Genomic DNA, 18,711 nt, shown 5'->3' on the forward strand with positions numbered 1-18,711 from the left:
ACAGTTAAAAATGCTTTTGCTGGCTAGGCTCTGACAATGTCTAAAGCCCATCAGTTCAAATTACTGTCGTGCAACGCTGTGGGGGGAAAAAATAAAAATCTCTTTAATCTTGCCTCCCACTCTTGAAAGGAGTAAGCTAATCAGAGCTACAGAGTTTCAGTCCGGTACAAAAAACTGTTGGAAATGCAGTTTCTCATTCCAACCCATCTATTGCTGAGAACCATTTAGCAGCTTTCTTCTGAGAAACTCATGAATTTGAAAGCCTGCAGAAAGTTAGGCAATTCACAAGTCAGACAACCTTCTGTTTTACTGCAAACAGCAGGATATTCCTATATGCCATTGCAGTTGCTTTAGCTAATAGTTCTGCAAATGAAGGCTTACTTTGAATAACTTTGGTGCAATCATTAACCACTTGGCTTGGAAACCCACTTTCCATAGTCTGAGCCAAAAATGTTTCCCAACTGTTCCATTTGAGGCCCTATATCCAGGAATAAAAGTGAAGCAGAGGCAAAAAAAAAAAAAAAAAGGCTTTATACAGGTCTGCTGCAAGATACATCTGAGCTCTTTGTGAAAGCTGCCCTTCTGTAAAAATGTCTATTGCAAGCTGAGAGAAAGAATGGATTTTTGTGCTCAAACTTTCCTTGAGCACAGATCACTTCAATTTCAAGTGCAATCTGAGAATCACTCTACTTGCCTTTGTGCAGAGGGGAGAAGTAACATCCCAGGATGTTTGTGACCCCCAGGAAGGGTCACAAAATTACCCTTCAGCTTATGTTAGTGTACATTGGCAAGACACTTAGAACAGTAAGTTCTTCTTCAAATACTACCAAAAAGCAACTAAAGCCTTAGCTCTAAAGAAACATTTAAGTTTTTTCTCACAATTGCTTTCAATACAGAAAACAAGTCAGATCTGCTTTTCCATGCAGGTTACAGTATTTGAAACTGACTCTGATTTGGGCATTTAGCTTAACTGTACATGCTGCGGCTCCTAAATGAACAGAAATACCCAGAATGTTAAAATATTTGCTTTAGAATGTAAATCGTTCTCTGAAAGTACCAGAACTAAAACCTAGTGGAAACGTAATACTTTGAAGAACAGACTGATTTAGCACAGATCTCTAGCTTATAGCTTGATGTGTCAGTCAATACAAAAGGCAAACAGCATATAAAGCACTTGTTTTGCAGGTCTCATGCTTACAGGTTACTTGCAGCAGGACACTAAAGTGGGCAGCTGAATAAAAGCAGGAGCAGAACAAGTGGTGTGAGAGCAAGAAAGAATGCCTGATCTCCCAAAGGCAAATTCAACAGTGTAATAACACTGTGGAAAATCAGAACTTGCTAAATAGTTTTTAAATCACCGGTTAGAAACAGCACACTATCAATTACATGAAGAACTAAGGAGTAAGGGGAGTGACAGAACAGAGAGCCCATGACAGTTATCAGATATAGCAGCTGACACTTGAAATTAATATTAAGTAATGTCTAGTGTTTTGCCAGGATTTTCTTCCAGTCATGGATTTATTAGTAAGCCTTATTACATATGGTAGTCTAATTTACCCCTGCATCTCAAGTAACTGGGCATTAGCTCTGAAGGAAACTGTCTACATCTGATAGATCATCACTCTGTGTAGAATGGAGCAAGCAAAAAGAAATGTCTAACTAAATAGAAATTCTTAATGTACAAGAAAGTAGGGTCACACCCATCAGTAACAGCTACTTGTGGATATAGTGGTTATGGTTATTCATTTTGCAAGTCTGACTGAAAATGGATGTGATTTTTTGAAAACTCTCCACTAAAGTCTGAGATATCCAGTAATTAACACATGCTTGGAGGAAGTCCAATTTAAATAAAGCACATATTTTGGTATAGGAGAAAGCGATAAGCACTGAAATATACTGTCTATGGAAAGTCGCTGCTTTGAAGAAAGGCTGAACCATTAGACAAGAACACAGGAACACAAACTGGACAAGTAGACACTGCTTCTCCCTCTTGTTTCTTGTGAGGTAGGCATTACTCACCGTAGGTTTGGCAGACTAGCAATTCTTAGAACAGCGATGCATTAAAGGCAATCTATTTTTATATAGGATAATTAAATCATTTTACATCATATCAGGGCACCACAGTACAGAATAGGCATCTGCAGTTGGAACGCAGTATATAAGTCAAATAAAATTAACAAACTGTTATTCTGACTTTCTTCCTTCAAGCAACTTCCAATTGAAGTTGACAAGGCAAGAAACTAGCTCACTAAAAATATAAAAACTCTAATAAAAGGAAGAGGGCTAGAAACCAAATTCTGAAGTGACCATCTTCATGGTAGACAAGATGTTGAATAAAGCTTAACAGAACAGACTACTGCAAGTTTCCAGGCTGCCTTTTTAATATTAATAGTTATAACATGAACAAGTGATTCATAGCCAAGTATGAAATGAGAGAAACTTTTCCAAGTATGTGACAGAGACCTGAAAAGCACCACTTTTACTAAAACTATATTCCTTTACTTCTCTCTTTTGAAGTGGTGGACTGTGTACAAGAGCAACGCTTTCTAAACCCTGCATCACCCTAGCAGCTTCCTCTGTTCTATGGCTTTTAAACAGCTTCCAGGTATCGTGCAAGGTCTACATGGACATGGTATTAAGAAACAGCAGACTTCTTCCTCTCATACCTTAAGAAACCTGGCATCAAAGATAACTTCTCTCTCAGTACAGATGAATTAGGTCATTCTTCAGTCTGCATGAAAGCTACTCTGAGCAACCAGGTAATCTTGCAATACAGCGTCAGTTTGGGGGATCATCTAACTAGAAAGCATAGCTGTATTTTGTGAAAGTAAGCACTGAAGATTCTCCTGGCCAGGAGCAGACCAGTAGAGATTAATGCATCTTTCAGGCTTGGGGAAGAAAGCAGTCATCTCAGATCATACAAATTCCTCTCCTAACACAGACAGATAAACATTGTTATACATCTATGTGCACGTAAGCAAGCCCCAGGTAATGAAGAAAACACCCTTTCTTTCACAGATGTAGAAATGAGGTGCCAAAACTTTTTGCCCATGAAAGCACCATGTTTACTGTATTGCCATCAGAGGGAGAGGTGGCACACTGAAGGAACACAGCAGGCTGGCTTTGGTTTGTTTTTTTTGTTTAGGTTTTTCCTCTTCCAAAAGAGAGAGAGAAGTACCATAACCCTCAACTTCCACTTCAGACAAGTCAGTGCTCTACTGCACACAGGCTGTGGGTCTCCCAAGACATTCCCATAGGCTGACTACACAGCACGGAAAAAAGTAACCTTTTGGCTCCAACAACTTACAGTACTGAATTATCTATCAGAACTACCACATATTAAGTATGAAATAGGTTGAAACAGATAAAAATGTATCAAGATTGACCTGTGAAAGACCACAGAATCATAAAGGTTGGAAAAGACCTCCAAGTTCACCTAGTCCAACCGTCCCTCTATCACCTATATTACTTACTAATGAACACTTCAAGGCACTGACTGGTAGCAAGCAACAAAATGGCAGGCTAAAGTCATTATTATTTTACATGCACTCAGTCAAACATCATCCTTTCACTACTTTCTTGGTTAAAGAATAATGTATAGAAGACATTTGTGGGGTTTGTCCAAATAGCCATTTTATTCACTGCAAATACTGTAAATGCTCTGGAAGCAAAAAACTTCTGCAAGAAGTTTACTCTTGAAATTTAAAGGTATTCTAGAGGTGCTCAGGTTTCTCACAGATTTCCTATATAGCTCTGACATACTAAATTGTCAGCTTCACATCTGTCACAAAGTTGTTTCCACATTTTCTTTTAGTGTTTGAGACATGTCTAGCACCTGATAACAGTGGAGAAGCCTTCCTGGTGAACCTTGCTGTTGCAAAATAAATAGTTGGCACAAAGAACAGTAAGGCTTAAAACAAAAACTGAAGTCCTGCCTCCTAAATGCATTATGGATTTAATAAGCAAGGATGATAGATAAATTAAGGGTTTAATAGCCATGAAATAGTTCTGCTTTAGTTCACACCCACTAGATGCCAAAGTTAAACACAGTCTTAACTTTACCATTTCTCGACTGTGATGTGTGTCTGTGCAGTTTAAAGCTGTTAATTATGACTCTAGGCAAAAACACTGCATATTTACTTTGAATATTCAATAATTAATATTAATCCTAAACACCACCTGACACATTACTGTATACAGCACTTTTCATTACTATATAATTAGTATAGCTAAGTTGGACTATTTTGCTAACAAGACAGTCTTGTTCAACCACTATGGTTCATTGCATTAGTAAGCATTTTCCAATTGTTGCAAAATATTGTTTTCCAAACATTTTTCCATTATAGTGAATTAACTACCTGTAAAAATACATATTCCTCTCCCTGTATTTAAACCTTTTAATGAAATCAAATTAATAAAGCATTAAGACATAAGATCAAAACCCATAAAGAACCACAATACTTAACAGCCTGTTCCGTTAACTAAAAACACTGCAACAAAGGGCACTAGAGTGGTGAAAAAGGCAGTGCTAGTGAAATAAAAATGGGATTTCTAGTTTCCCAAAAATGGAACTCTAAACAGCTACTGCAGGCCCAGCATGTACACCAGTTGCTGCAAATCACTACCTGAGCATAGACTTCTTTGTGGCTGTTGCCATAACACTCTTAGTCACAACACTTTTAAAGCATTACCTGCTACTTGTGCCAATTTATCATGAAGTGCATATAAGCTGTTCATCATAAGACTTCTTTCAACTTCCTAGAATTAGAAAAAACACAGTACTGTTACCAAACAAACATTAATAGAGATGTGTCTTCTTCCATTTAGCCCAAAAATCTTTATATACAATGAGGAAAAAAAAAAAAGATGAAACACTACCTGTATGTGTAACATATAACAATGCAACCAATAGATTGAAGTATTCACAATATTTATTTTTCAGGCCTTGACTTAAACTAGATTGCAGCCTGGACTCTTGATGGATCTGTTAGAATTGACAGCTCAAAAGCTTATTGTAATACTACTGAGAGAAAATGCAGTGACCAAAAAGAAGTTTGGCAGAGTTTATTTTGGTTTTGTTATATGTTAACAGGCAGTGACACTTCATAGAAGCCTTACTTAAGTATCATCTGGCCATATTCCCTCTGAAAATTCACAGGAAAGTAAGATTTTTGCTGTTTGCCTTTAAACTACAGCATTAATTAAAAACCAAACCAAACACAATATGCAGACAAGTGGTGACAATACAGTCGTGTTGATAGTTCCTGCACAGACCACCAGTATAAAAAGACCCAATTCCCAAAACAAGTATGAATATGAAATGGCATGTGATCGTTACTTAGAGGGGAGTCAAACCTTTTTCCAAGATATTGAGCCATTTCATAAAATGTTTCTGGATGTATTTCAATATTAGAATGAATTATTAAAAAAAATGAAGACGCAGAGCCTCCACTTACATATACACTGAGTACTAAAAGCCACTGTAAAAAACACGGGGGAAGGGGAGAGGGGTTTGGGTGGGGTTGTTTTCTTTAAGTTGGCTCTGACTCCTGGGGGGGCAGAGTCAAATAACTGAGATCAGGTTAGACACTAGTTTGTGCATCTACTGATTAGGCTCACACTGAGAGGAACTAAATATATCTCAATTCCCTGATGCACCAGCATAGATATAACTCTAAAATTTCAATTAAATGCTCTTTCTTTTCCTGTAAGAAAACTGCTACTAAAGAGTAAAATACTTCTTTCATTGATCAAATATTTGACAAATTAATTCCCATAAACTATAGAAACAATTACCAGCCTCACCTTTCCCCATCCTGGTCCTACAAAACCACCACTGAGTATAAATTGCTATAGTTGGTACTCCCCAGGAAACTAACCAACCTCATTAACTCATTTCCTGGCTGGAAAATACTGGGCAGGGCAGAGGAGGAAAACCAGTCCTCTACCACACGCACACGCAAAGAGCAGTACTCCAACTTCCATTTATCTGCCAGAACGTACACCCACGACTTCACTCACAGCTACACTGAGACAGACAGACATGTGAAATATGTTTGTGACATAACTTTATTAATAACTAAATTAATGGTCAGACCACATAAAGGAATGAATTGAACAGCATAACCTTCATAGCTAACAAACAATCAAGCATGGACCAGGATTACTATGGAACAACCGACAAGAAACACAAAAAAAAAGCAACATTCAAACTAGGTTCTCAATCTGTCAAGTCCAGTGCACAAGATGCATTATCTCTGCACTACTTGAAGTCATTCTGAAAGAATCCTCAGAATTTACTCCACAAATCCAATTTGTTCAAGAGATTCAGAAACATTTTCTTCCCAAGAAACTAACCAAGGCTATCTACTTAGAATATGCACTTAGTCACTTTTGGAGAGCTTCGTCCTAGACAAGGGGGGAAAAAAACCCAAACAAAAACCAACCACACAGAGTTATCTTGCAATACTTGGTTGTATATGCTTGGCAAAAGCAGGTCACTATGTTTACAGTCCAGGCAGAATGACTGAAGGCTGGAAGAGAGACCCACCATAACACAGACAGTAGAACTAAGAATAATTCTTAGTAGAACTAAGATATCTTCAGTGATGGCATCTCAGAAATGGTTATCCTAATATTCCAGTTGAAAGAGTGAATATAGGAACAAGTAACTGATAGAATCAAAGTGAAAACCCCAAACTTATAAATCCATTGTCTGAAGAGGCTAGCCCTTGTTTTTCTATAGCACTAAGTAAGATCCTACAGCTTCACATCTATCACCTCTGACCAGCTGTCCTTTCAAGGCTGAGAAGCCAAATGGTAACAGTAAGAGACAAAATGGTAAATTTAGCCTCAAAGCTTACAACACAATTTTTCCTCGTAGCTCTACAACACAAATTATGTAACATTTTCTTAGTATATAAAGCAACCAGTATGCCAGAGCCAAATCTTGTAATGATAGTTACATTACCCAAAATGAAAAACAAAAAAATTAAAACATTGACGTTGCAAAAACTACATTCACTTCATACAAAATATTCTGAAACTCCATCCTTCTGAAGAGATCTGTATTGGTTTCATACTACAATTTGACAAGTCAAAAATCTCAATATTAAGTAGTTTTACTTACTTCGATTTTTTGTAGTTCTTCACGGAAGGGATTCTTAACTGTCAAAAGAGAAAAAAAAGAATCATTCTAGAGTTTGAAAGGTATACCAGCAATATAGCTTTATGACAACACTAATTTATAGATAAAACAAGCAAGTCCATACTATGACAAATAACAATTAGAGAGCTATTAACCTTTGACTTAACTCTGCATTTGATACTGTGCTATACTAGCTTTTAGGTTACACCAGAATCTTATATATCTGCAAATTTCACAGGTATTTCCACACAAACAAGACTATACTTGCCATTTACCAATCTCTCACTTCAATGATTCAATTGCATTGAAATAACTCAAAGGTTTTAGTGTTTAGAACTGGTACACTTTTAAAGCAATACTCCATAAAATACAAAGCTGCACAACTCATCAGCGTGTTCTGGTTTGACAAGAGTAAGCGATGACACCCTGAAAGCTCAGGTGAAAAGTGCAGTGTGAATAAGCAACCATCCCTTCCTAAACAGAAGAGTTTACACAGCTCCCAAAACCATAAGTTTAACTATTCTATTCCACTTGGCTACAAAAATATATTATTCAAGGAAGAGAGGCTGAAATTCAACAAGCAATTTGTGATATGCTTCCGCTCAAGACCAGCCAGCTGGTAACTGAAAAGCTACCACAGCATGGAAGATGCCATCATTAGAGCGTACTGTCTTGCCTTTCTAAGCCCCAGACTTATTTCACCCACAGTCTGAGCTTATACAGACACAAGCAGTTCCATACATGAGTCAAGCAGAAAATAAAAGTTCTACTGACCACAATTCACCAAGTACAAACCCCAAAGAAAAAGTATCCTAGGAAAACTGACACAAGATTGAAGGTCTAGGTTGTCAATGTCATCATGCTGCTGATGAAAGAACAAGTAGCACTTGAAGGGGCACACTGTTGCATATCCAGTTCTACCAAGAGTAAAGTTCTTCCGAACCGGGTGGGGGAAAGTATCATCCACTACTACTGATATATTTGCATAGAGAATGTGGAAGAAGTCTCAATCTGGGAAGAATTTTGGACATTTTGACATCCTGCAGTTCAACTTTCTATACCAAGGCATGGCAAAAAGACAAAAGCCATGTTAAATAGTGTCCAAAATATGCAATTCCATTTACATGGCATAATTACACCCACCCCACCCAGACACTGCAGCTGTTCACACAGCATTCTGCTTGCATCTGAAGGTAACTCAGCAACAGCCTCAGATAATACTAACCCATTTGACTTCTCACAAGGCACTCCCATTCATAAAGATATTTCCAAAGCATGAAGAATGTCTTCCCGATAGTCAGCTGACTGGCAACATATGACTCTTGAGCCATAGCCTTGATTACTAAGCCTATCGGTTTAGTTATAAATGGGAAAGCTAAGAGAAAGGTGGACACACTACATCCAACTCATAGCAAGATTTCTCAATTGGGAGAAACAGAGGATACCAAAGAAACTAATAACCGACTTACTAAGGGTCCCCTAACCTTTGCAAGTGTACTAGCATCTAGATAAGGACATGAAGAAAAGAAAATTATAACAAAAGCTGTTGTAATCATTGTAAAACAATGATTTTTATTATCTGCACAAACTTCCACGGCACTGTTGGCAGCAGCCAGATGCTGACTCGCTTCATCTTATTTTTGAAAGGCAAGTTTGAAATGGGAATGATAATTTCATTGCTCCTACGTGTAGGAGCAGTAAGGAAGGCATTTCTACCATTACAATCAACACATGATGGATAAAACCGTGGGGCGATGAAAAGACTTTCTGACTGAAGAAGAAAGTTTGACTCTCAAACTTTGCAAACAACAGTTTGTCCACGTGCCCAAGCTCAGAAGACAATTAAGCATGCTACCCACCCAAGAGCAATAAGCACTTCCACTTGTTCTGGCATGGTAAATAACAAAACCACCAAACCCACCCAAACACAGAGACTGGTTTTCACAGGCATCAGAATACTTGTTTCTGATATCAGCTGGACTAAAACTGATGTTCAATCCCTCTTGTAAATCAAGCCCTAGACCACTTCATGATTTCATTCTACAGGTTCAAATGTTCAGACATCACCTACAAGGTTATCAAGCTACCAGCTTTACAAAGCTTCTATGTATTTCATTCACTAACTGAGCAGAACATTCCCAGTACACTAAACTTTTAATCTAAGTAGCCTAAAATAGGATTAGAGAAACACAGCCAAGGCTCTAGATGACTGCCAACCTCCCAGTTTGATCGTTAGTTATCCAGACAGGATAATTACGTAATTATCATCTTGTCCCAAGGTCAATCTTATTGAGCATACTTGATGCCTTGATTATATGGTTTTAGATTGGAGGGGGCATGAGACACAACAGTGTGTGGATTTCAATATACCTGACAAATACTTATTTTAGCACTGATGAAAGCCATGGAACAAATGCAAATGCAACACTTCCATGCCTGCAAAGATGCAAACTGAAAACTGTCAGCTGCAATTCTACGGACACCAGGACAGCACAGCAACCAAGCAGAGGCAGTGGTGGTGTTAGACTTCCCCAGCATTGCAACCCCAGCGTAAAGTCCATCTCACATATGAGCAACTTCATACTTGGATAAACTATAACATTGAACTCAGGAAGCAATCCAGATGAGCTGTCAACTTTGCCTATCCTTCACAAACACATGGCAGTAAAAGTGACAGAAACACCCCACCATCCTCCAAAATTATCACAAAAACTTAATAAATCCACATAATTCATTATTTTAACTCACACCAGAGGGATTTCATGGAAAACCCATAAAGTTAGTTATTTCACAGCACGTTAGTTAATAAACGAGATAGATAAAATATAAGATGGTAACATTTTAGGGATGCGACTGCAGCAATTTATCAGCTGCATATGTACTTAACAACTGTTAATCAATCTGCATCTCCTTCCCACATAACCTTGACTAACTTCAGTTAATAAGGCCACTCCTTTAGTTCAGTAATTCCTGTTCTGAATCCACTGTTTTTCTCTTGGCCAGGACCTAAGCTCTTACCAAATCCTCCCACTTGCTCCAACCACAGATGTACATTTTTCATCTACTCCCATGTGTCTAAAGCATTGCAATACATTACTTCAACATTACTGGTTCAAAAGGTTTCTTGACAGTTCTTAAAATACAGTTTTAAGAGTAACAAGTTCTTGTTCTACCAAACTAAGCATTAATTCAATAACTCATTACTACTAGAAGAACTTCTTATGTGAACATAATACTTCCAAGGCTCCACCTCAAAACGGGTTCAAGACCTCTACCATACAGCAATAATCACCAGCTTCTTAAATTATATTTTTATATCATGTTTTTATGATCTTTAAAGAACAAATTCTCATCTACGTATGCCACAAAGCTAAAAACTAGAGAAATAATTTTCTAAAGCAAGAATCTCCTGGCTGCAGTCCCAGGTGATCTTCTCTCCAGGTTAGCCAACCAACCTACCATCACATCCACTGTCCTCAAAAAAAGAGGGATGCAACGAATTACCCGGACACAGTAATCTCATTATTTATAAGAGCTCCCCAGACAGAGGCAAAACTGTGAGAAGCATAGCAGTTTTACCTGGCCACATGTGAATACTGGCTGCAGGATTAAAAAAAAAAGCAAGAATATTTTCATGGAAGAAAGCAGTGAAATTAAAAAATTGACAGAGGAACTACACCAACTCCTCCCAAACACTTAATAGCTAAACATTCTGCTTGAAAGTATGATGCATTGAGAAAAGAACTTTATTTCTGCAAGGTGTAGTATTAAGATTGTTTAGTCAAATCTTGAAGGAAATAAAAAATGAACACAGTAAGGGACATCCTCCTCACATAGAAGTTGATTTCTGAACAGAGAGGGAGAGCTATCTAAATTTCATTTTTAAAAAGTGATCTTACTGTCTCATTCTTGATTAACTAGCATTTCAGTAAGATCACTTCAAAGGCTTTTCGGTAAATCAAAGCAGCATACAAATACTGTTCTGTTTTACTGAAAAGTCTACTAATGATCCTTAGAAGTAACTGATTTGCACATAGTACTGTTGGGACAAGCTGCAAATGATGACTTAAGAGACTACCAGAATTCCTCAGAACAGCAGAACTGGTCAGTCTCAAATAACGAAAAGTGACCAATACAAAGCTAAGGGTCACAGCACAGCTCTAAAGCATTCCAGCCAAAGCTGTCAACACAAATGCACATACCAAGCCATCTCACAGAGATGCACAATTTTAGGAATAAGTGCAGTCAGTGTCAACATATAAGGTTAATTTTCACTATGATACAGATGCTTTCATCTTTAAAGTAACAATACAACCACTCACCACTACCCATTTTCCTCCCCAATACATTGGTAACAATTGCAGACAGACATTATTTACAAGGATTAAGTTTTCTTCAGTAAAAAAAAAAAAAATGGAGCACAAATTGGGATTTCTCCTCTTTTCAAAGCATGCTTTAACAGACATGAAGTTGCAGCCTAATTGCAGACATTTGTCAACATACAAGTCAGCTTTTTTAGAGTCTTAATGGGACAAGTTCCAAAAACTGATCTAGCTTCACAGGCAGTCATACCTAGGAAGAACACACACACAAGTAAAACTACCTCTCTGCTTGAGACATGAGCTAGAATCACATCACCAATGTGGCACCAAAATTACTCAGTGCTCAAAACAAATGAGCAGTTTTGCATGACCTGCATCCCCAGGTCACACTAATTCTGTTAGAAACCACGTTGAATTACAAGTTTAAATCTCTGTGCTTTGATATTAAGACACGAGTTATATGCCAAGCCTAGCAATTCCTTCAATACAGATTACCTCTGTGTGCTTCGGAAAAAGATTTTATAATCCTAAATCAGCGCACTGCTGCAGTTTGAGCAGCCCTTGGCCATGCCAATTCTGAACAGCAGCACAATCTGCCACAAGGATTAGAGAATTCTAAAAATGGAAGAATCTTTAACACTGTTGTTTTTTCAACTCAGTTTAGAGAGCTTTTATTGATAATTCGTTCTTCAGACACATACCAGCCTTTGACAATGGGTAGAGAATACTTTATTTGCAAGAGAATTCCAATAGGCCTCTTCTCCCTTCTGCTGTGCTCCTTCCCAGATATATTAGTTCCTTAAACCTTATAAGGTCAAAATACACACAAAATTTCAAAAAAATAAAGACAAATGGAAAAACCCAAATATGTTCAGAAGGAGGGAACACTCCACCTTGAAAACATGGCAGCACAAGCAGCTCAGTGTTAAGTTAGGGAATGGTCTCTCCTCAAATTCCAAAGTTCAAGCTATAAAACAAACTCATAAAGCAAGTATTATTAAAACACAAAGGTTCAAAAATCAATGGGGATCCGTAATTAAATATTAAATCTACTGTCACTCTGCCAAGGGACACTGTCTAGATAGAAACACTCCTGTGACCCTGTACAAGCAGGAAGGAGTTTCTAATGCAAAAATGCACAGATACACTGTTAAACTTTGTAGCTCGAGATATATATATGTATATAAAATAGCACGAACAGCTCACAGCACCCAAAGGTAACATTCAGATGGAGAGCACAGAGAGCTCTCCACTGATGAGAGACTCTCACTCATGAGAGCAAAGACATTAACAAAGTCAAGAGAAAGATCACATCAGGGTTTCTCTGTGCCTCTGTGCTTTTAACCATTCCGCACGCATTCGTCTCTCACTGCTTGCTGCACTTAGAGCAGCAGAACTACTGAGCAACGATCTATACAAAGCCTGAACACAGCAGTAAAACTCTGAAAATAGTTGCCCTAGTCTATCTTTAAAAAATGATACTACTCCATGCAGGACAGAGGTAGCTGGTAGCAAGCAGGTCTCCTGTCATGACAAAGAGGAGCTTTCACAGCAGAAGCAGCAGCCAGCTTACCAGACTTATCCACATTAGCTAAATAAAAGGACAACTGCTCACCATGTATAGCAGCAGCTGGCAGAGCTCAAAACCAGGTTTGGCTCAGTAGTAATTCAAGACATTACACCACTTGACTAGAAATGAATAGAAGTAGGCAACACTGAGTAACTTTCACTTTTACTCAGCTGGACCTTCCAGCTTAACCTTCCAGGCTGTCTACCATACCAACTACACCCACAGCATTATCTGGCTGGTTCAAATAATTATCAGAAGGGAACAACTGGACTGCCACAGAGCCATACATCACCATTACCCTCACAGATACACCTTGGTATTACCTCCTACACTCAGATGAATTCTGTTTGAACTAAGACTTCCAATATTGTTATCATAATTGTTTATTAAATGGGTTACGCCTATTAAAGGGTTACATCATTGTGGATTAAGGTGATGAATCCTCAAGTTCTCCTGAGTCAGGTGGATCTAATGAGGAGAAAGAACCCATCTTGGCAAGGAACTCATCTGCCATACAGAAATGGGGAAAAAAAAAGGGGGAAGATGGAAAGTCAGAACAAGTGAAACATTGCTGAGATCTCAAACACTGGGGACTACAAAACCTTAACACACCACTGGCTATGTATAGATCCATGGAACTCTGTAGTATGTAAGTCACTACACAGTAGTACAAAGTTCAGTGCTCAAGCTATAAAACAAAGCTTACAAAACACCTTAACACTCCTTCCTCAATTATCTCATGCTTAAGGAAGCAAAGCCAACCATATACCTAGTAGTCTGATGCCAAGGTGTAAGACGCTCAGTAAACACCCATTCCCTAGTAACTCATTCCCTTTCCAGAAGGGAGAGGCAGATCCTACCCCTTTGGTCCATCCTCAAGCCTCCAGGACAGCTCCTTCCCAGGGCTGCTACTTTGATGTGATTTCCCTTCACAGTTTGCTCTCCCTGGAAATAAGTAACTTTAATACCATGCATCCTACAAGTCTGGATTTAACATCCCATTGTGGTGGCTTTTTTCCTCCCTACTTTATGTGCACTTGTACTCAATCCAGCAATTTAATCCATCTAACTTCTGCTGCCATCTTATTAGCAGCACCTACAGGTGAAGGTCAAGAGGAAAAACCCTACACAACAGTAGTTAAAGTTATAAATCAAAAAGTGCATTAGCCACAGCACTGTCCAATCCTCAAGTATGGAGATACATTAGTTCTCCAGTGTAAACAAGCTAACAAAAAAAGTCTGCAGCATTTCTGCAGGGACTAAGACCTCTGATGAAAGTTAAAACTGTTATAACAGACAGTGGTCATAACACACTTAGTCAGACTGCATATACACCTGCCCATTCTGAAGAGATGAGCTCTCAGGAGTGAGTACTTACGCTGCTATTTCTGGTTTTCAATGAGAAATGAAAAACTACTAACTCAAAGGACGCTGTTCAAACAGTATAACTCTTTCAGATGTTCATTTTAATGTAAACTCAGTAAAAATAAATTCGAATGTTGAGAACATGTGTTTGCTATTATATGCAAAATATAAAGTACCCAAACACGAATATAATCATTTAGGTACAGCTCAGATTCTTTATTTCTCACAGTGATTCAGGAATACCTTCATCCAAAACTGCTTTTGCATGACCTCATAAGCACATGCATAGAATTAAGAGAAACAAAACCCAAAATTAAATAGTTCTGGAGAAGAAACTAGTCTCAAAACCTCACCTTCTCACCTAAGCAAAGTCTTCCCCAGGACAGCATAAAGTTCCATTGATTTAAAAAAAAAAAAAAAAACAAGCAAAGAAAATCAACAACACAAAAAAATGAAACTAAACCACCAACAACCTCCCAAACAAACCCACACCTTTTCAACTTTTTCCTTGAAATACATTATGTGTGCATCACCTCCAGAAGCTTCCTTGGATCATACACAAGGTACAAACTAACTCAGAAACAGAGGAGTAACCTAACATCACACTCTGCTCCTCTTTTCAAGATCCCACCAAGGAATTTCATAAATAATTTTCTCTTATTTACAAAGTAACACTAAACTATTTCCAAAGAATTTGCAAGAATGAGAAACAGCACAAGCAAGACTGCCAGGCTGGCCCTTCCCCAATAATCCAGTCCGACCGGGGATTTCCATAGCCTGAAAGAGGCCTCTCAGGGGTTTGTCACACATACACCAGCCAGACTGTCATTCAATGAAATTCATAAATACCCTCTTTGGTTGTCTGAAGCATGACACCTGAAGAACAACACATAGTCCACTAAGCTTTTAGATATAGGTCAAATGCCAGATATTAATAGAACATTTCATCATGACTTTTACCATTTCCCAGAAAATATTCAGGGATTAAAAAAAACCCCAAACTAAAAATCAGCCCCACCAAACTATCACACATCACAACCATGAGCTGATTCAGGCAACAAAACAAACCCAAACAACAAAACAAAAGGGCTCATTCACCTCTTGATATTTGAAATCCTACCTTAACAGTAATATCTATATCAATATCAATATTCAGATTAGTGCTAGCTAGACTTCTCTGTTCTCCCTCCCCATTCAGATAAAAACCTGTTTGATGAAGTGCTGCAAGACATGGGAATATTGGACATGAGTGGCTTGTGCTGTGCAGCTTCATGATAGTGAACAGACACTGGGATAAATATTACTGAATGTGTGTTCTGTGGAATGTTTTACTGTGTAACTATACAGTGAGCTGAGGAGTACTATGGGGAACAGATGGTTAAGGTGAGTGGCTTTCATGCACAGTCTACTGAAAATATCCAAAAGATAACTTAAGCAGTTATGAAGTCAATGGACTGTTGGAGAGGGTTCAGAGGAGCCATGAAGATGATTAAAGGGCGGGAGCACCTGCCCTATGAAGAGAGGCTGAGGGAGCTGGGCTTGTTCAGCCTGGAGAAGAGAAGGCTGTGGGGGGACCTCATTGCAGCCTTCCAGTACCTGAAGGGAGCTTATAGGCAGGAGGGGATTCAACTTTTTAAAAGGATAGACAATGGCAGGACAAGGGGGAATGGATTAAACCTAAAGGAAGAAAGGTTTAGATTAGATATTAGGGGGAAGCTTTTTACAGAGAGAGTGGTGAGGTGCTGGAACAGGCTGTCCAGAGAGATGGTGGATGCCCCGTCCCTGGAGGTGTTCAAGGCCAGGTTGGATGGGGCCCTGGGCAACCTTGTGTAGATCCAGGCCTGGGGTTGATGGCCCTGCCTGTGGTAGGGGGGTTGGAGCTCTATGATCCTTGGGGTCCCTTCCAACCCATGCCATTCTATGATTCTATGACAGTCTGCAGCTTCTCCAATAAGCAACTCAGAGATTTAACTGGCCTTCAGAGAAACATTTTTCCATGCAAAAAAGGAAAATGAAGATATAGATGTGGCATTAAAACCCAGTCTGGCATAACACTGCATTTATCCAACTCATCCGAGCAGCCCTCTCAAAGTTTTCATCATCGACTGCCTAGCAAGGACAGGCTGATGCTGCACTTACCGAGACCTCGCAAGTCCCAGTATAAAAATTTCTTGTACTTTTTCAACAAATAAAAGGTTTAGGGGGTGTGAACCTGTTTATAAAACCTGCATTAAGTTTTAAGACAAGAAAAGGCAGTATGAAGGAAGTACCAGTATATACGTACAACAGCTATTTTCTAACAAACCATTTCCCAGCTTTTAATTAAGTAGATAGCCGTCTCTAAGAGAAACCAGCCTAAGAATTGGTCTACAATTCTTCATCTATGAACAGACCTACTTCTTACTTACCTAGCACAGCATCACCAGAATTCAACAGATCTTGTAGACTACCTAACACATTTTAATGCCACTTAGTGTTTAAACTCCCCACATCAAGCAGCCTTCTATATGGATTCAGTCACTTCAAGATTATGTAAAGCAGCTAAAGGAATTTAAGACTCTAAAAAAGCAGCTTTATTCAAGATACCTGTGTTAACAGTATGACCTTCAGTAACCAGAAAATTTTATCCTTTCTGCTGGAAACAGAATTAAACTCTGCAGAACACCAGATATAATAGCATATCTCTTCCAACAAACTAGGCCCAACAGGCACATGATGTTTGCCTGTTTCAGATTTAGCAGCCATCCACACTCATTTGCTCCTTACCCTCTCACCCTCCACAGTAGACTGTAAACACACAGCAGAACAGAGAAACAACTCTAAATAGCACCGTGGGAAGCACAGCACAGCAGCAGAGAAAAGGTGACAATGATAAGGATACCAAAATGAAAAGGAGCCACCAAAACCAAAGCACAACCATACTATTTTCCCTATTTTTCTTGGCAAAGACAGAGCTCTTACTTGTGCCAAGTAATCTAAATATCCTGATTCAGTCTTCCAGCTCCATTACCTACATTTGCTTTCAACTCCTCCACATGAGCCGAGCAGCTTACCAAATGGACAGATTTCTACAGAACTCCTAGAGTTTCTCAGAGAAAATGCTAGCAGTATCTCAGGCTAGAGATACACGAATGGAAAACTGATTTGCCTGAAATGGAAAGCTGTAAAAGTAAGTAGTGTCTTATCTGAACAGTCAGCTGTACAAAGAGGCCATACCTGCATGCAGTCAAAGCATGACATTTCTTTTGCTATTCTGCATTTTCTAGGGACAGCACACGGACATCAACTGCAAAGCCTTCGTGCCATCATTTTCATTCAAGATGATGATGGAATTTTTAATATATTTACAACAGGACTCAACATCAGACATTATGAATTGGAGCAAGCCTTCTACATGGAGGAATTGTATATGAATGAGATCAGTTTTCTGTGGTGTCATGGTACTTCAATCTGTCCTTCTATCCATCAGTATGCTTCTTTCCATCAGTAACACAGCCCCTTTTCTGAGTCTTCCTAAATCAGAATTTCTCAGTGAACAGAAGCCATCAAGCCTACTTTTATCACTGGCAGTTACACCATGTAACTCTAGGTTATTATAATCACTGCCACGTTCTCCCGTAACTCTAGACCTACCAGCAGCAAAAGTAGGAGCCAATAAAGCATACTTAAGAACAAATACACTATTCCTGAAGTTCTTAGCAAACACAAGTCCCCAAAAATCACTTTTTCTTAACACACCTTGATTTCACAATCCCTTAACCAGTCAACTTTCTTGCCTCAACCTACCACAAATCACAAGAGACAACTAATTCTATAACAGAATACAAATACCCACAGTAACTTGAACTGTGTAAGGAATTGATGCCTCATTATTACAACAGACTTTGTTTCTCCATGGCATTTTCATCAACAAAAACTGATTTCCTTTTTTATTTCACTTGCCTAAGATTTTTCATTCAGTGACCAAATAACATTTGGCCTGTTCACATGTCCATGCTATTTCTGAAGTACAAGTCTAGAAGGATGACAAGGACTCAGTACGATTCCAATCCTGCCAGCTTAGCTGGGTAAGCAATCAAGCCAAAGTTTTGCAACCTATTACTCCAGATGAAACACAGATGTTAACAGAATTTAAATGTACATCATTTTTTACAAAGATAATTGGTCCCCAGGAATAGAAAGACAGCGAGCCTGATTCTCCTCTCTTACGGGGATACTTAAAAGAGAATGAGAGTGCAGAGAGGAGGTCCTACAAAGCTACATTTAAGTCCTTGGGTATTGTGGGCTCTTCCTTAAAGTATTTCTGT

At 38.7% G+C, this 18,711-nt stretch overlaps 1 protein-coding gene across 1 annotated transcript in view; it reads right to left on the minus strand.

Annotated features, from left to right (window-relative positions):
- Positions 1-18,711, minus strand: part of LEMD3 (LEM domain containing 3) — a gene marked incomplete at both ends in the record, with an annotated part of 43,998 nt that overhangs the window by 18,726 nt on the left and 6,561 nt on the right. The window contains 3 exons of the mRNA XM_084261459.1: positions 4,692-4,758; positions 7,130-7,167; positions 8,733-8,780. Coding sequence (XP_084117585.1) covers positions 4,692-4,758; positions 7,130-7,167; positions 8,733-8,780 — 153 coding nt within the window. The remainder of the gene's footprint in view (positions 1-4,691; positions 4,759-7,129; positions 7,168-8,732; positions 8,781-18,711) is intronic.

Source organism: Gallinula chloropus (assembly GCF_964237585.1).
Source record: "Gallinula chloropus genome assembly, chromosome: 1".
NCBI lineage: Eukaryota > Metazoa > Chordata > Aves > Gruiformes > Rallidae > Gallinula > Gallinula chloropus.